Genomic DNA, 19,295 nt, shown 5'->3' with positions numbered 1-19,295 from the left:
ATACTGAGTCCAATAACTCTAACCTGGCAGTCAACGGTGACTCAGACAATTATGTTAATGATCAGTTGCTCTGTGTGCAATTCATGTATCAGAACTCCAAAAATTACCAACACATTTTAATTTTTGTTGATCCATAGTGTTTCTTGCCATGCCCAGGAAGTATCACGATAACATCCATCAGCCCTGCGCTGTGTGTATATGTAAGAATAGGTTACCATGACGATGATGGGAAACCCACTGTTACCTTATTTATTTGTAAATTTCAGGTCTTTGAAGAAATTAAGACAACTCAGCACAAGGAGGTTTTCTAAGTGAGAAAGCTTTGGTATGAAAGCTAGCTCTGCCCATAATTAGCTCTGTGACACCATCAGGACCAATTTCCTGTTCTATAGCATGGAGGATTGGATGCGCTAATACTTAAAGGCCAATCACTGCTCATTCTCCAATTCCAGATTTTTCCACCCATGTTTTACCTAGAATTCCTTTATGATTGCTGAACATTTCGAGCTTGCTTTTTTTCTCACATTCCAGACTCATTTTCTGGAAAGTTAGTCCTATGCTACAAGGCCAGACACTTAGAATTAATTTTGACAGAGGTGTAATGTCGCCTCCTAAGCAGGTAATCAAATCTTACCTTTAGAAAGTGAGCTGGAGTATCATCAGCTCTTCATCATGTTAAGTGATTAAATGTCTTCAGGGAATCTTATCCTTTAATCTCTCTGCCGATCCATTTGCTTTTCTTGAAAGTTTAGCCTGGGCAGGCCCGAAGGATAGGCATATCTGTAGTTGAACTGGGGAAGGTGGCCTTCTGCAGTGTTAATTCTTTCACGGAATGCTCTACAGCGGTTTGTCGTATTGTCACTTTGTGTGGCTGCTAAGAGGTAAATGCTCAAGAGTAACCATGAAACTACGTTTAAGGCCGTACTAGACATTGCTGAGAACTGTGAACTTCTAGCCTGTGAGTTTTCATCAAATGTGGGAACCTTTTGTTTTGCAAAATTTGCCACAAGACGGTGTGTAGTAGCTTTTGATAAACGTGGGCTGTCCAGCTGCAGTGTTGGTTTGATCTTGAAACAGAAGGACACACAGCACCCGGGGCAGCCCAGGGCGCCAGTTCCCAGGGGGGATTCTAGAACAGGGTGACCTGGACCAAATCCATGTCCCCCTGGGCAATGTCCGTGTTTAAGCAGCCTGGCATACATTTTTAAAAATGACATCTAGATGCTCTATTTTTGCTGCTTGAGGTTCTTTTTGTGGTATGTCTGTGTAATATATTTCAGTATGCTATTAGATTTTCCTTAATTAAATCCTTCCCATCGTGAATGTGCTTTAAGAAATGAGGGGTTAGACTGTGAGTTCTGGAAGGGGAAAAAAATAATGGGGGGGGGAGTTATTTATTTTTTATTGTTGTATAAATGTCAGAATTCTTGCTTGTACCAAGGTGGACAGCAACACAGCATTGGTTGACAAATTGAAGCGATTCCAGCAGGAGAATGAGGAATTGAAAGCTCGCATGGACAAGCACATGGCAATTTCAAGGTAAAAATAAAACAGTCCCGTTTTTCCTGAGCTGCTCCCTTCCCTGAACATCTGGCATTACTTTCTTGCCACACTTTACCGGGGCACCTCCTGGAGATGCCGCTGAAGCCAGTGGTGAAGGGGTCCTAATTTCTCCCTGGAAAATACGATTGTAGCAGCTCATGCTTTTTACCAGAGGGGCCTGGACCGAACACTGAGACCTAAGAGCTCCAGACTCCTTGCAGAAGCTCTGGCTTCCTGGCTCTGACGATGCTTTCGGACAAACGTTAATAGAAAACAGCCCCAATTGTGTAAGATAATCATGGAACATGTAGAACCCTTGCAGAAGTATCACTCAGCCTACTGTGAAATTGCACAAAGGGTAGATTCTTTGTTTTGGGCTCAAGCTCATACTTCTACTATAGTTGGGTTTCTTGGCCAGCCACATACCTTTGAGCTTGTGCAGGATTGTTTTATCCCAAAGATGATAATTTGGGACTTTCAAATTTAAAATGGTAAAAAAAAAAAAAAATTCAAGTTTTTTTTTTTTTTTTTAACTTAGATTCACATAGTTTGTTGCTCTTTTCCACCTTCAAGGCAACTGTCCACGGAGCAGGCTGTGCTGCAGGAGTCCCTGGAGAAGGAGTCGAAAGTCAACAAGCGGCTGTCCATGGAGAACGAGGAGCTTCTCTGGAAGCTGCACAACGGGGACCTGTGCAGCCCCAAGCGATCGCCCACGTCCCCCGCCGTCCCTTTCCAGTCGCCCAGGAACTCGGGCTGCTCCTCCAACCCCAGCATCTCACCCAGATGACACTTCCCGGAGAGCCCGGAGACTGTCCGAGCGTGCGTTCTGCAGGACTGGCCCCGACCGTGATCGCGGGCGCAAGAGCTACATTAGCTCTCGCCGTGGTCACCGCGGGATAACTGGAAAAGTCACCACCGCCCCGCATCGGCAACTTCCAAGACTGGAACTCTGGAGATGGAGGTGGGGGGGTGGGAGACTCTTGGACTCGGTCCAAAAGACTCCTCCAAAAAAGATTTCGCAGCCGACCTCGGACGTTGTTGCACAAAGCACTTAAAGAACGAGAGAATCTTGTTCGTTGCCTTTTTTTCACCTAAGCGTAAGGGGAAAAACTCTCAGGGGCCTATTAAGATAAAGATTTATAACCTTTGTAATGTTCTTCACCGCAGACACCTTCTTGTGAGTTTTATTTTGGTCTGGCTGGGGGGGCCGGGGTGTGAATGAGCTGGATGTTTAACAGTGTCACGCGTCTGATGCAGCCGCCCTGGCTGTGTGTTAAGTCAAAACTCAATCTTTCCTGGATCCCTACTAATCAAAATCAGCGCACACATTTCAGCAAAAGCCATAGGAAAAAAAAGCAATAGTTGCTTGAATTCAGTCTTAGCACCAGCCCAGCCCAGCCACACGTGGGGAGAGGCTCTGCTCTGTCTGTACATTCTCGGTATGTTTTTGGGGTCAACTTGTTGGCAGTTTCTCAACGTTCAGCCATGTCCCTTGAAGCTAGCTTGATTTTTCGGTAGGTTTTTTACTTACCCATGTGAGCCAACACTATACTATGATCTATTCTCTCAGGCTACAAGTAAATGTAGAACCCTACTTTTTCTTTAAAAAAAAAATCTGTACAAAGAAACAGGGCAGCGCGCCAGTGGGTTGTGCTGCCGTATTTTTACCTTGATCTAAGCTGCCCTTGTAGATCCATGCAGTCCCCTGCTCTCCCATCAGCCTCATTCCCCCTTCACTTTCTCCACCATCCAGAGCCACAAAAGCAAACCTCCTACCTCCGACCTGCTTTTCTCTGGGACAGGGACAAAAAAAACATGCTTTCCCAGAGCCAGCTCATCTTCAAGGTGCTGAAGCCACTCTCCAAAATTACACTAAAGGCCTGGATCTGATACTATAGTTTTGGAGAAAATCTTAGACTAAAGAACAAGGAGAAGTCATTGGCTACTAGAACTAAAATAGGATTCAGTGCTTAGGGATGCAGAGAAGCACCTTGCGTTAAACCAATGATGCCGTATTTAATAGAAGAAAACAGTGGGGAAAGCTCATGCTACTTTTTCAGGTATGGTTCGAGGAATCCTCCTGTCTTGGGGAAGGTGGTAGAACGGCCAGCAAGTGCAAAATGTGGCTTGTACGGCTCTTCTCCAAGATCCATTTCGATTTCTTTCCAAAACTTCTTCCCCCAATCCTGAGACTTTGGAAAAGACAGAAGGACGGAAGGACTATGGCTTTTTCTCCCTCTCCCTGCATGTGTCAATGTTGCCATGTATTTGCTACCCTGCGTTCAGTGGCCGTACAAATAACCCCTATAGTAAGAAGAGCTTCGGGATACTAGAGGTGGATATTTGAGTCATTTACATGTACGTTACATAGCAAATGGATATTCATGGTGCATGTTTTCTTTAGTGATTGTCTGAAGTTTAACACGTATGTAACCTTCCACGTTTGCTTCTGATTAATGGAAACGTAGGTTCACTGCCACTTCCTGGGATGTCCCTGTTCACACCCCCAAAGTTGTCCTCGATGACATTAGCCAAAGTTGGGTTTGCCATTCATCCCCTACACGTGGTAAGTCTTGTGCTGTTCCCTGCTGTCCTCCCTACTATGTGTCTGGGAAATAAATCTTTCAGTAATTAATATAAAATGTTCTCCAGAGGAGAGAAGATGATAGAGAACTTTTTTTTTTTTTTAAACCAAATGTTTCACGTAGGATGCAAAATGCTGGCACGTCATAAAAATATGGATGTGTAAACAACTGTAGTTGTGCTCAGTTTGTAGTGATGGAAAGTGTATTTTACTTGGATCAAATAAATAATGCTGGAATATTCAATCTAAGAATCGCAACCTCTGACATACTTCACTCTGCAAAGTTGATGGCCCTTCTCAGAGTACAGTCATTAGGATTGTCTCCTCTGAAGCTATTTCCTGGGAGGGTCCCATGCAGCCACAGAGCAGGGCAGGGGTCACAGCTGTGTGTTTGAGAAAAAAATGGTGCCTGATTTTAGCGATCGCGATGCTGTATAACATAAGAATTAGAGTAGCTGTGGTGCAGATATTTTTGATAAAAATGTCTAAACACAGTTGAATCTTCCTTAATCTGTGCATCTATTTTGTATTGGAAGTTAAACAGACTAATCTAGAAATAAGTACTTCTGTTTTTTGTTTTTGTTTTTTGTTTTTTTGAGATAGTCTCGCTTTGTTGCCCGGGCTAGAGTGAGTGCCGTGGCAATCCTGCTGCCTCAGCCTCCCATATAGCAGGGACTACAGGCATGCGCCACCATGGCCGGCTAACTTTTTGTATATACATTAGGTGGCCAGTTAATTTCTATTTATAGTAGAGATGGGGTCTTGGACTTTCTCAGGCTGGTTTTGAACTCCTCACCTCGAGCCATCCACCTCTGCCTCCCAGAGTGCTAGGACTATAGGCGTGGGCCGCCACGCCCTACCTAGAAATAAGTACTTTTGAGCATAGCAGTTTAAGAGAAAGCCAAGTACCCCTGATGTTTCTTAACACCTTTATAAATTAGCTCACATTTGCCTTGAAGTTGCTACTTAGAAAAAGTGATGGGTCTATACCTATGAATCTTGAGTTGCTGCTTGTGGATAAGTAGTTGAACTATACATTAGTACATCTTAAAATTCTAATATATTGTAGTGAGCATGGGTCAATACCTAGTACTCTTTCACAAATATTGCTGCCATGAGTCCTTCTGGATATACTTTAAGCCAACTTAAAAAACAAGCACTTAGGCCATTTTTTTTTTACAAAAACTTGCTCATTTAATAGAAATGATTATATAAAGTTGTTTCCATATATACTTATAAAAACTAGGCAAGCAATCAAAATACATGCTTTCTGTTAGAAAAATTAACACTTCCATTAACAGACCACGGGACTTGCCTTTAGCGTGGCTGTCTGGGTCTGACTCTCAAAGCAGGGTATGGTGCTGGGCTTCCGCGTCCAGCAAAGTACTTACTAAGAAGAACCCCGACCCCGACGGTGCTCGTACCTGTTCCTCCCCTAAGTCCATTCGCACCTGCTTTTCAAGTCAGGAAAACTCAACGGTGGTAGCAACCGTGGTCTGTCCTTGAGGATTCTGCGCCGTGCAAATGTAATACCCTGCGTCGATGGTCTCAAAGTCCTCCACCACGATGACACTCTGGGAGATCCTCGTGGTGTGCCCAAGTCCCCTGTGGATCAGCCTCCATGTGTCTTGGATGGTGACCGGCCTTTCATCCTGTTTGAAGACACCCGAATGGACAGCCTACTAGAACCAGCTCCCATTCACCCAACCCTGTTGAGTGTCCCTTTCAAAACACACACTTGGAAAAGACGATGGCATGCAGAGTTCATATGCTGTGGGCCTTCTATACCATATAATCATTATAGGCTGCATTTTTCCACCATTGAATTTGGAAGAAACTCTTCATGCTATTTGGCATTCGCTCTTGGGGCCTTTTCTTCAGTGAGTTTCTACTTACTGTAAAATGTATCCTTTTGGAATGCCAAGGAACTGGTATAAGCATTAAAAATGTGGCCAGAATTTTCCACTGCTTCCCTCTTCCTACTTTCTCCCAGTAGCTTAGTGGCTTATTTACAGAATTGAAAGTCAGAGGCCAGAAGCACTCACTGGGGGTCAGTGACAGATTTGGGAGAGGGATGAGTAGGATTAGGCAAAGGTGTACCAAGGAAAGATAAGATACTGCATGAGATGACATTATTTTATTTCTGGAAAGCGAAATGGTCATTTTTGACATGGTTCAACCAAGGCTGGTGATAATATTTATAACTGAATACACCTTTTCTGCTTAGAAAATACCACTTAGCAATGTAGGAAAAAAAACAAACCCTCTATTGAAAATCAGTAATGTCCTCAAAGTGTGACATTTTTTAAAAACAAGCACTTAGTAGTACAGGGACGTTGGTAAACCCTATTCCCTAGGGATAAGTGATTTTCCACCAAGCATCCCCTGTACGTCAGAGGCATATCAGCTCCATGCCACGGGGCACAGCTTGTACACAGAACGCCCCGAAGGATCCCACAACATGGGACTGAAGGTTGTTTCCCTTTCATGCCATGGTCCCTTTACCCTTAAAGGTTTTAAAGAAAACTTGTGTATGAAGAGGATACATTCAGCAAGTTGCCTAATGGAAACACCAATCCTTTATTCCCTGTCCTTTAAAAAAAAAAATCCAACTATAACTATATTAAAACTTCCTAAGCAAGCCCTGGCCCCTTTTATAGTCCCCAAGTACATTTCTTGTACTTTAAGGCCTGCGTCACTGGGTGGGGACGAAACTGTGAATCAAAGGGGCTGAGACTCAGGGGTGGGTGGCGCTTGCTCACCTTCTGCCCCGGGAAGATCCACCTGAATTCCACCTCCACGTCGGGCTCCCCCAGCACGGTGCAGAGCACGCTGACGTCGTCCCCTCCCTGCACCTTGTTGGACGAGGCCACGATGGTGGTCGAGGGGGGGCCGCTGGGAACTGGAAACCAGAGGGAGACACAGTGACGTGAGATGGCGAGCAGGACACTGGAAATGGACCTGCAGACGCGTTCTTTTCGTGGGGCAGAGGTGACATATCTATCTTACAGCTTGCCCAGCTGCGCCAGGCCAGCACTAGCCCACCGCTTTCTGCTTCCTTTGCAGCCACCTTTCTCTCTCAACTTTGGGGGTCCGGAACTCTCAGGGACAGCCACCAAGCCCGTCATTAGGGGAGGAGGCTCAGAGGTCTCCATCATGCAAAGGGAACAACACGGTGAGACGGGAGAAGGCACTCAGGGAAGGAGCAGGGAGAACATAGTGACAACAGCCTGGGGGTGACAAGGAATGGGTAGGTGTGTGGCTGCCCACACTCCGAAGTCTAAATACACGGAGGAGCAGGGCACAATTGCGACCTGGCTTGGCAGTAGTATCTTCATTGCATTTCGGAAACAAATTCTTTGCCTCAGTGAGCCTTGAGCACGGCTGTGCACTAGGAACTGGGACAACCTGGACGACTGAGCCCTGCAGGCTGTGCTCCAGAGGACGGGCAGACACGGAGCAAGGGATCACACAGTTACTTTAAAATTTTAATTGTGGCCGGGCGCGGTGGCTCACGCCTGTAATCCTAGCACTCTGGGAGGCCGAGGTGGGCGGATCCTTTGGGCTCAGGAGTTCAAGACCACCTTGAGCAAGAGTGAGACCCCTGTCTCTACTGAAAAACATTAATTGGCCAACTAAAAATATATAGAAAAAAATCAACCGGGCATGGTGGCGCATGCCTGTAGTCCCAGTTACTCGGGAGGCTGAGGCAGGAGGATCGCTTGAGCCCAGGAGTTTGAGGTTGCTGCGAGCTAGGCTGACGCCGGGGGCGGGGGGGGGGGGGCCAACAAGAGTGAGACTCTGTCTCAAAAAAAAAAAAAAAAAATTTAATTGTGTTAAGAGCTATGATACAGATGCCCAGAGCGCTCTGAAAGTTCAGGATAGTCTGAGAGCCCGGAAAAGACAGCTTTGGGGAAGCAACGTTTGAAATAAAATCTCCGGGCGGGGGAGTTAAAGACATGGACAGGAACACTGTATGCACAGCCCCGAGGTGAGGGTGTGGAATGGTACACACAGGCTGGGCAGGGAGGGGTGCCACCAGGCTAGAGGAGGAGGGTAGAGGCAGGTCCGGTGAGAACACAGAGGATTCTAGACTCTGGTTCTGGGAGAAGTGGGAACCTACCGAATGGGGTAATAGGAATTACAATCATCTACAGTGTGGGAAATGGATTAAAGAAAAAAAAAAGGGGGGGGACCATAAGGGAGATCAATGACAAAGGTTATTCACATTAGTCCTGGTAAGAAATGACAGCGTGAACCCTTTTTTGCAGTGAGGATGGAGAGAGACAGGATTTGCAATTGATTTAATGAAAAGAGTAGAGAGGACTGGGAAGAAAAGGATGGTCAGGCTTGAGTGGCAGCCACAGGCCTGGGTGACTGAGGTGCCATCATGGGGGCAGAGAAGGCAGAAGAACCAGGTTGGGAGGAAGACCCTGGGAGGTTCAGGAGTGAGACAAGGAGTTGGAAGGGCTGTGAGGCCTCCATGCGCAGGTGCTAGCTGGACGGTGGGACAAGGGAACCCGGCACCCGGGTCTGGGCCACACACGTGTCCATCTGGGAGTTAGAGCACACACGCGTGAAATGGAGCCAGGGAGAGGGTGCAGGCTGCCCCAGAAGAGACCAGGAGTGAGAAAGAAGGTGCTTGTGGAGTTTTGATGCCAAAAAGCTGACGGAAGGCAGCGAGCTGACAAAGCAGAGTGACAGTTGGGGCCAGGGGAGAGCGGGGCCAGGGGAGAGCGGGGCAGGGCGGAGGCGGTTTCCTGCAGGAGACAACAGGCATTGCCTGCTGGAGCTAACGGCATGGGAGGCCCTGGCAACCTTGGCCAGAGCCATTTGGGTGGGAGGAAGGGAGGGGGGTGACAGGGACTCGGATGGGCCAGGAAAGGGCAATGGCCCCAGGGAGCCTGAGGGGTCAAAGCAGGGCTGCGAGAGTCATTTGTTAACAGAGCATTGGGGCCACTGAGAACGCCATGGCTGAGAACAAAAGGCTCAAGGGAGCCTCAATGCCAATTCCAGAGGGCCACTAGCTCGTGGGGCCCCTCCTCCCTCCACAGGGCTGCCGGTAGGACGCCACTGTGGTAGGTAGCAGGGACTCTGCCCCCAGCCCACACACCCTCGTCAGGCTGAGACTTCTCAGAGAGACAGAAGTCACCTCTGAGGGACTACAGTGTACAAAGACAAACCATTTCCTCTCCTGCCCTGCAAGGGCTGCCCAGGGGGTGCCTGTGCCCCAGCAATTTGAGGGGGAGGGACCTAAGAGAACCACGTGTTGTGGCTCTGCTCACTGGCCACACCCCTGTGCCATCAGCCCAGACCGGGGCCGCCAGGAGGCAAGGGGGCCCAAGTTGTGTCCCTGCTGTCAGTTTCTGGTTGCCACATGCTCCAGACATGGGATCGGAGGGACACAGACACTTCACGACTCCAGCATTTCTCAGACCACACTGCAGCTTGGATCCAAGGAGGACACACAAGGCAGGGTACAGTGGCTCATGCCTGTAATCCTAGCGCTTTGGGAGGCCAAGGCAGGAGGATCACTAGAGCTTAGGAGTTTGAGACCAGTCTGGACAACATAGCAAGACCCCATGTCTACAAAATTTTTTTTTAAAAAAAATTAGTCAGGTGTGGTGGCTCATGCTACCTGGCTACTCACAGCAGGCTGACACCAGCCCGACAGACCCTGGCCACCTGTAGGTGAGCACTGGTGAACTTTACTCATGACAATGCTAAAGTCTCCACCCGGAAGTAGCTATAGCTTCGTTATCATAACACTGCATGGTCATGTGACAACCACGCGTGCGCAAGTGAAACTCCGCCCCTGCACTTGAGGACACGCCTTTCTCTACTGTAAAAGCCCCGCCCACTTCCCCTGGGGCAGACGCTGCTTCAGGGGTTATTCTCGGCGCTCGCTGGCTGCAAGTGACCGAAACTACAGATGGACACCCAGAGAGTCGGACAGCCCTTTGTCACTCGCCCGCTGAACAACCCAAGTGTTTGGGCAACAGGGGCGCAGGGACACAGGATGGTGTAGACGGACGGTCACATTCATCTAGGAGGGATTTTTCCCGAACAGGCAGGAGGGAAGTGCAGAGGGGCAAGGTGTGCAGCGTCGGCGGAGCGCGGCTACGATGAGACCCGGATCTAAGCCGGGGACAGGTGGGGGCCTGGGGACAGGTGGGGGCCTGGGGACAGGTGGGGGCACTGAGTGAACAGTCCGGGAAGACACAAGCTTGTGGCCGGAGCTGGGGTCAGCTGGGGTCATGTCGCGATGGGGTGGAGCGGACAGGGCAGTTAGTGAGTTCCAAGTCACCCTGCCGGAGTGGCCGGGGGACAGCGGGCCGGGTGCCAACATGTTAAGGAACGGAGGGGAGCGACAGGAAGGGAGATGCGACCGCGGGAGGAGTGGAGGCTCCCAGCAGAAGGGGAGACACCAAGGCTCGGGAACAGGCACAAGAAGGACGCCAGCCTCGAGGTGGGCAGGGGACGGTGCCCTTGGGAGACGGCAGATTTGGGTCAAAACCAGGAAGCCGGGAGGATGCTCCCAAGGAGGCTGGGTACGGAGGGGACCTGCTGATCAGACACACAGGCAGCACCAGAGGGAAGGATGGAAGGATCTGGCAGGAAGGGAGGAGAGGGGTGTCAGAGGGGACAGAACATTCCAGAAGCAGCCGTGCAAAAAGGGTAACCTTTAAAAAACAGCGTCCGGTGCCCCCTAGTAGGTAGGGAACCACAGGACTTCATGTCCTTGGTTATAAACTAACAGAGAAAAATAAACCCACAGAAAGAAACCTCAACCCACAATTGCCCCTTTGAAGAGAAAGACCACAACACAACTGCCCCTTTGTTTAACCAGCTGTGGCTTAACTTGTCCTCTTGAAGATAAACCACCTGCGGCCTCTCAAGAGTTTGTTTTCACAGCCCTTTAAAAGAACGGAGCAGATAGAGGCTGATGTGTCCCCAGTTCCCGCCAGCCCACATTCCAACCAGTCTGATAAGCCAGCCTCAGAGAGAGAGAGAGAGAAAAAAAAGGAAAAACAGATGCTGCCATTTTCTGCTATCAGCTGGCAACACTTTTATTTTTCCTTTTTTCCCCCCAAAAAGCCCAGCCCCTTAAGCGTCCAGCCACACTCTTTCTTCCTTCCATGTGCCAAATCCTTTCCCCTTTCTCTCAGGGAAAAGTAAAATAAACTTTTTACTTCTTTCTATTTTAATCTTTGTGTTGAGAATTCTTTCTCATCCCGCGCCATGAGTTCCCACTCTAACAGGGAATAGCATGCCCCCTAACAGGGAACAGCATGCCCCCTGAAAGGGAACAGCATGCCCCCTGACAGGGAACAGCATGCCCGACCCCAGCCATGGAGGTGACCAGTATCCAGGCAGGGCTGGCGCAGGCTCACCCTCCACGTAGAGCAGCTGGTACTTGACGGAGATCTGCGACTTGCCCCCGGCCTCCGCCTTGCAGTAGACCACCCCCTGCTGGTCGGCGTGGGGCTGCAGGTACACGAAGCCTCGCTTCACGTCGTAAACGATGTCCGTTCCATTGGTGGGGATTTCCTTGGCCGGGAACTCCCTGTGGAGGGTGACTTTTGCGGACAGCACCGTCACCCGACAAGGAACCACGGCCTCTCTGTCCGGGTTCAAGTAGACAACGTCGAAGTAGCTGGGAGACGGCACAAAGAGTTCTCCTTTCTCTGCAAAGAGGAAGACACAGGTTTATTGACTCTGGAGCGATGAGCCCAGAGTGCCTTAAGGATTCTGGCAATATACTCGGAATACTGAGTCCTAGTGAACATAAATAGCTGATTTTTTAAAAAAAAAAAATGCTGGCCGGGCGCTGTGGCTCACGCCTGTAATCCTAGCTCTTGGGAGGCCGAGGCGGGCGGATTGCTCAAGGTCAGGAGTTCAAAACCAGCCTGAGCAAGAGCGAGACCCCGTCTCTACTATAAATAGAAAGAAATTAATTGGCCAACTGATATATATATAAAAAATTAGCCGGGCATGGTGGCGCATGCCTGTAGTCCCAGCTACCCGGGAGGCTGAGGCAGAAGGATCACTCGAGCCCAGGAGTTTGAGGTTGCTGTGAGCTAGGCTGACGCCACGGCACTCACTCTAGCCTGGGCAACAAAGCGAGACTCTCTCTCCAAAAAAAAAAAAAAAAAAAATGCTTCTCATTTTCTGGAAGACTGATTTTTACTATCCATCTCCTTAAAAGAAACAAAAAAAGGTAGGTAGTTCAAGCCCAAATAGGGCCCATGGATCATGGCCCCGAGGAAGCAGGGAAGGAAGCTGATTTCCTTAAGAGCAGTTTTAAACCTTGACTGGAGCTCCTCTAGGAGGTCCCGCACAGTGACAGTGTCCTCAGCCTGTCCCCACACTCACGGCCCAGAGGACCTGGCACCTGCCAAGGTTAGTGGAAGGAAATGGGATGGACAAGGAACCCATAGGTCTCCAGTCTGGGTTCAGCTTGGCCACCCCCTGGCTGGGGACCTCCAGCTAGTCTTTTACACTCCCCGTTTCCTCTGAAATCACACTCTGCCTGGTTCTTTAAGCTTTAGATGATGGCACTTTTTTTTTTTTTTTTTTCCGAGACAGAGTCTCCCTTTGTTGCCCAGGCTAGAGTGAGTGCCGTGGTGTCAGGCTAGCTCACAGCAACCTCAAACTCCTGGGCTCAAGCGATCCTCCTGCCTCAGCCTCCCGAGTAGCTGGGACTACAGGCATGCGCCACCATGCCTGGCTAATTTTTTCTATATATATTAGTTGGCCAATTAATTTCTATTTATAGTAGAGATGGGGTCCCGCTCTTGCTCAGGCTGGTTTCGAACTCCTGACCTCGAGCAATCCACCCGCCTCGGCCTCCCAGAGAGCTAGGATTACAGGCATGAGCCACCGCGCCCGGCTGATGGTACTTTTATCTCACAGAAATGAGGACTGGCTTCCCCACACTGTCCTTAGGACAGTCAAGGCAGGGGTCCTCAAACTTTTTAAACAGTGGGCCAGTTCACTGTCCCTCAGACCGTTGGAGGGTCGGACTATAGTTTAAAAAAAAAAAAACTATGAACGAATTCCTATGCACATATCTTATTTTGAAGTAAAAAACGGGCAAAACCACCTGTGTGTGGCCTGTGGGCCATAGTTTGAGGACGCCTGGTCAAGGGACTCTGGGTTGGGCTTTTGGGTTTTATTTATTTTTTGATAGTTGGTTTTCTATTTTCTTCCCCCCCCCCCCATTTGGCACATTAAATCTTTTGTCTTCTGGATCATTCTATGAGGGAATATTATAGTAATTGCTAAGAGAAATCTTTGGAAGCTAATGCACCCCAACACTTGTTAAAATCGTTTCCTGTGTTTTCCCTGCAATGTTTCTGAAACAAATTATTCTTGATTTCTCCTCCACTAGCCACCTCTGTGTCACGGTTGTATGGTGTTTTAGGTTAGGGGACAGAATTCCTGGACACAACATCAAATGTCTTCATGGGCCAAGAGTTCTTGGGCTATGGTTAACAAGTTCACTAACGTGGAGGTTCTTTTTTCCCCGGCTCCAAGATTAGGAAACATTATGTCCTAGCTCAGCAAGAATCTATCTTTTGCAAGGCTTGATATCAGTCCGGGTGATTTGTGCTACTTTATGACAAACTGACTTTCAGGCTCGGGCAGAGGCACCTTTGTTAATGTGCCCGAGATTCACGTGTTCACACGGAGTCAGTCCACGTGACCTTGAACGTGTTAATCTCCCTGGGCTTCCATATCCCCATTCGTAAAGAGAAGAATCTGGCATAGGTAATATTAAAGATGTCTTTTTAGCAATAACTCTTCAGGCTTTTATGATTATAAGATTTAGAGGCAACTTTTGCTTTAAGTAAGGGTCTGTAGAGTAATCTGAACCAATAACCAAAGCCAGTAGAGTACGTGAACCATCCGAATTGCAGAACACAACTGTCATCTGACTTCTTGTACTTTAATACTTGCTTTGAAAGAAGTGGCCACACCCATTGCTTTAAAAATGTGTTTGCAATGAGTAGCTTCCATCTACAAAAACAAAATGTGTTCAAGTTCATTTTAAAAGTTAGAGATGACATATGTCCCCTGCAAGTGTATTTATAGCCACTTACGTAGATGACAAACATATTACTGTAAGAAAAGTGAGCACATGGGATTTTATATTTCCAAAAAAAAATAAAGTTAGGTGGCTATAAACGAAAACCGAATGATAGCAAACTCAATATTTAATAAGGCAATTAACTTGTTAATGTTGTTTTCCTACATATGAAAATTAGAGCCCAAGCCTTTTACTGCGATAGCCCCATCCATCCCTGGTGACGTTCTCATACTTGCTGTGGGCAGTAGTAGTTCCACGTGTCTGTTCACTTGAAGATAATTTATTGAGTTGTATGCTTAGGATTTGAGTGTTTTTCTTTACATATGCTATATGTCAATTAAGAAGAGAAAAAGGGGGGATGAACCCCTCCAAAATTCTTCTGAATAAAGATGAAAGAGGAAATGCATGTGGCAGTTGCTTAAGCAAAACTTGCACAAATTAACATCAGTCAGTGCCCCCGCCCCCCAAAGCAGCTTCACTAGAGGAAACATACAAACATAATGAATCACAGACGTTTCTCTACAAGGGTGGCTGGGAAACATATGTTCTGAAAGAATCTGGAGCCAAAGATGGGAACCCTCAGCTTCTGTGACGGTCCATCTTGGATTTTCAAACCCACCCATGCTTGAAAAGACAAATTGCTAAAGTCTGTACTATAAATCCAACTGGACTCCTGGCATAGTGTTGAGGATTAAGAAAAATGATACAACACATTAGGTCACCTTCCTTCTTGATCCAGGTGTCTTGATGGTTGAAGTATGTTTTAGCCTTCCTTTGATCCACAAAGAGACTTCAGTAAATTAAGAAAGGGGACTTGCCTCCAAAACTCAAAGGGAGCCCATAACCTTAGTAGGACATTCTGCTCCAGCAAAACCTACAGTTCAAAATCCTGACCAATATTTTGGGAAGACACAACAGTGCTCATTTTGGCAAGAGTCTTCATTCTGCAATTTGCAATATGGCATCAGTCCTGTCTGTAACAGTAGACTTTTATTAGTTTTCATTGGTTGCCTTTGCCACTGTTGCTTCACAGCGTGGCATTATACAAAGGAGACACGGGCAATTCTGTGTAGCATATTCCAAAATGAAGATCCAAAGGGATTGCCCATGAACACCTGTTAGCAATTCTCCTGACAACACCAGTTTTGCCAGCTGGTGTCTGGCTGTCAGTCCAACCTTGTCCTACAAAAGGGTTCAAGGCAGTAGGAACACTGAATCCTAGATCAGAAAACCAGCGTTGGAATCCTTCCTCTGCCACTACAAGTCATGGAACACTGAGTCTCCACATCAGCTTTATTATTTCCAAAATAGAGAAAAATAGCTTTTGCTTATTTCCCAGGAGTATTGTAGAAATGAGATACATGTGCTTCCAGAATTGTAGCAGGCCCTGCTACTGCATCTTCGTGCCAGAGAGGAGCTATTTGGGCAGGAAGGGGAAAAACACACGAGATTTTGGTGAAGCATTAATGGCCAGGGCATAAGATTACTTGGGTCGTAGGCCTAAGTCATTCTAGGTCTGAAAGGTAAGTGGATTCAGGCTTTAGGATTGTGGATTGCCCTGAAATGCCTCAAGGGCCACAGAACCTGGGCGTGGAATTTGCAAGATTCCTGAAAGCTGTGCCTGCCCCCTGACCTTGTTGGAATGACTTCATTCCCTAAACTTCAGCTTAGAAAACTCTGCAGAGGAAAGAGGCTGAACAGCTACTCTGCAAGGCCCTTTTCTCAAAGTGCAAGCTCCACCATGCAAACGTGTACCCCGTGTTGCAGGGGAAAAGAGTTCTCCAACTGTGACCCGCACGTTTTCAGGCACCCCACCTAGGCTCAGGGACAGGGACTGGAGCCCTGAAGGACCACCACCATTTGGGAATCCTGCCCCCCAAACCTCAGCCCATAGTACCCCTAAGAACAAACGGGAAGAGATCTTTAGCAGAGAATCGTAATTATGGAGTTGCTAGCAAGGAGCTCATCACAGGTTCTGAGAGCATGGTGATGGAAAGTCAGCAGCAATGCCAACCGAAAGAACTTTCTGTGATAAAAAAAAACATTCTCTATCTGTGCTGTCTGGTACAATAGCCAGTAGCCACGTGTCTCCACTGAACACTTGAAATGTGGCAAGTGCACTAAGAAACTGTTTTAAATTTTATTTCATTTTAATTTTCATGTAAGTAGTCACATGTGTCCAGTGGCTACCATATTGGACATTACAGGTGCAGACCCTGGAATTAGACAGTTCTGTGTTCAAATCCTGCTACCACTACTTCCTTGTCATGTGACCTTAAGGATTTAACCTCTAAACCTCTGCTTCCCTATCTGGAAAAAAAAAATGGAAATGATGTTAGTATTTACTCTAAGGCTCACTGTAAGACTTGCATGAAACAATAAATAATTAATGTAAAGGATGTAGCCCAGGGCCTGGCAAGCAGCGTGTGTTCTTATTGTCATTCTTTGCTACTCAACGTGTAGTGGGAACCTTCCGTTCTGGTGGGCCAAGTCCAGAAGTTGGAAGAGCCTCGCTGATGCACCGAACATTTTTACCTGTAAAAAAGATGTAGGTGGAGCCCGTTTTGGCCTCGTCCCTCCTGCAGATGTAGCCGTTGCAGACCTGGCCCCAGCAGCTGAATTCGCCCGTGTCAGCCGATGTGGAATTGACCAGAGTCAACTGGCCGTAGCGCTCATGCTGTTTGACGCTATGAATAAAAGAGACGTGATGAACTCAAAGCAGGTCAGGCCCAGTCTAGGGACGCTCCAGCCATCGTGCAGGTTTCCATTGTGCTCAGGTATAGCCACCCAGCGCCCTCCCTCTAATGGCCTAAGTCATAAAAAGAGTGTATAGGAGGGAGGCAAAGAGAAAAACCTTTCCTAAAAGGAAATGATAAATGACAATTACGTTTTCCAAGGAAAGGAAATTATCTCCGACCTCAGAGCCGGGGTTTCCTTAAGTGGAATCCTAGGTGCATTAGCAATGCAGCCTCAGAAGCTCAGCCAGGAAGCCCGGGGCTGCTGTTTCGCTCTCAGCCTGTTTCTAATGAGTTCCTTTCTAAACGCCGTCGGCATGAATGAAAGCACACAGCCTCATCCAATATCCCAAATCCCTTTCATCAATAAGGATAAGCCTCCGAATATTAGCTCAGAATCCTAGAGATGCTACATCATATTAAAAATAAAAATTTTCCTTTAGCAAGAAAAAAAAAATGCATTGGCAATTAACATACTTGACCTCTAAGTACACAGTTGACGGCTAATAAAGTATTTCGAGCTGTTGGGCATTCAAATGTTTCCTCTGACTTCACTCTATTATTTCCACTTTTTTCTTTTTTCTCTCTTGTATTTTTTTTTTTTTTTTTTGAGACAGAGTCTCGCTTGTTGACCAGGCTAGAGTGAGTGCCGTGGCATCAGCCTAGCTCACAGCAACCTCAAACTCCTGGGCTCAAGCAATCCTTCTGCCTCAGCCTCCCGAGTAGCTGGGACTACAGGCATGCGCCACCATGCCCGGCTAATTTTATATATATATTAGTTGGCCAATTAATTTCTTTCTATTTATAGTAGAGATGGGGTCTCGCTCTTGCTCAGGCTGGTTTCGAACTCCTGACCTCGAGCAATCCGCCCGCCTCAGCCTCCCAGAGTGCTAGGATTACAGGCGTGAGCCACTGCGCCCGGCTCCTTGTATTATTTTTTATCTTGTTCCATGGCAAATATATTTGCAAACCTCTTCAATTTCTTTTTGAAATGAAGAGCAGCATAAATATTTATTATTAAACATTAGCATTAGCCAATTGTCATGCTCATTAATTCTATTACACAGTGACAAATCCAGATGTATCAGGCCTGCAACGGAAGCTCCCCTGTGGTTGATGAGTCAGGACCGGGGAGCCAAAGTAAGTGGTTTTAATCTGGGCATCCATCTTGACTATCCAAATGTTTCACTCCTCTGAAATCCACATTGTCTCATGATATAGAGTGGAGATTCTTCCGATTTATCTCAAAGCGACATCAATAGGGTGACCATTCTAACTTTAGCATATAGCAAAATGTCTGCTTAGTTGGTCCTAAACACAGCCCTGGTTCTGTTCCCTGCTGAATGGCTTGTTTTGCCCACTGGTTCTGCCAAGTGGTACTTCTAGAATACTCCCACTCCATCAACTGGCTCCTTTAAACCCAACGGAAATCTCTCCTCCTTCAGGAAGCTTCCAACGAAGATTGAGGCTCAGGAATCTCCCCACGTTTTCCTGATGATGTCATCCACTCTCTCTCATCCTCTAGCCCTCGGATACCCCTGCTTCCTGTCATTACACTACCTGGTAAAACATCCAAGGGAAGGGGCCATGTCATATTTATCTTCTCTAAGCAACAAATCTGTGCAGAGTGCACAGAAAGGATTCCCTAAAACACGAGTGAACTGAATTGAACCCACAGTGTTGGAAATGAAAAGAACCCAGAAAAAAGCAGGCAGCCAGTCCCCTATTTTGTAGAGGAGGAAACTGAGTCTCCAACAGAAGTGGCTCCCGGAGACCCACAGCTGGTGAACCGCTGAGCAAGTCTCTTCCTTAAGTCAATTAAGTATGCACCGAATACCTATTCATTAGATAAGAAAATGCACACAGCGCTTTATGCAATGTCTGGTTCATTGCATTATCCTAATTATATCTTAATTACATATAATTAGAGATTAATAGTAGTTATCATGAATACTACTAACAGCAATGAGAAATAATGCACAACTAACATTGCAAACAGTTAGCAGAGCAGATAAAAAGCAGTGGGCCTTAAAGATATTACAATCTGGTTAAGCAGTTAAAACTAATATACAGGCTGGGTTTGGTGGCTCATGCCTGTAATCCTAGCACTCTGGGAGGCCAAGGCAGGTGGATCGCTCAAGGTCAGGAGTTTGAAACCAGCCTGAGCAAGAGCGAGACCCCCATCTTTACTAAAAATACAAAGAAATTAATTGGCCAACTAAAATATATAGAAAAAATTAGCTGGGCATGGTGGGACTACATGCCTGTAGTCCCAGCTACTCGGGAGGCTGAGGCAGGAGGATCGCTTGAGCCCAGGAGTTTGAGGTTTCTGTGAGCTAGG

General features: G+C 47.2%; 2 protein-coding genes across 8 annotated transcripts in view; one reads left to right on the top strand and one right to left on the bottom strand.

Moving 5' to 3' along the window:
• Positions 1-2,450, top strand: part of MTUS1 (microtubule associated scaffold protein 1) — a 98,677-nt gene extending 96,227 nt beyond the window's left edge. For all 6 annotated transcript variants that reach the window (XM_075997108.1, XM_075997107.1, XM_012785010.3 and 3 more), the window contains 2 exons: positions 1,442-1,539; positions 2,116-2,450. In XM_075997108.1, the coding sequence (XP_075853223.1) occupies positions 1,442-1,539; positions 2,116-2,329 (312 nt within the window). In that variant the 3' untranslated portion in view covers positions 2,330-2,450. The remainder of the gene's footprint in view (positions 1-1,441; positions 1,540-2,115) is intronic.
• A 2,844-nt stretch (positions 2,451-5,294) lies between these two features.
• The window catches only part of PDGFRL (platelet derived growth factor receptor like), a 45,585-nt gene continuing 31,584 nt past the window's right edge, over positions 5,295-19,295 (bottom strand). For both annotated transcript variants that reach the window (XM_012785008.2, XM_075997109.1), the window contains exons 3-6: positions 16,755-16,906; positions 11,521-11,814; positions 6,889-7,028; positions 5,295-5,778 (exon numbers count right to left, since the gene is read on the bottom strand). In XM_012785008.2, coding sequence (XP_012640462.2) covers positions 5,590-5,778; positions 6,889-7,028; positions 11,521-11,814; positions 16,755-16,906 — 775 coding nt within the window. In that variant the 3' untranslated portion in view covers positions 5,295-5,589. The remainder of the gene's footprint in view (positions 5,779-6,888; positions 7,029-11,520; positions 11,815-16,754; positions 16,907-19,295) is intronic.

Source organism: Microcebus murinus, chromosome 24 (genome assembly GCF_040939455.1).
Source record: "Microcebus murinus isolate Inina chromosome 24, M.murinus_Inina_mat1.0, whole genome shotgun sequence".
Taxonomy (NCBI): Eukaryota; Metazoa; Chordata; class Mammalia; order Primates; family Cheirogaleidae; genus Microcebus; species Microcebus murinus.
This window is presented reverse-complemented; position numbering and strand designations above follow the sequence as displayed.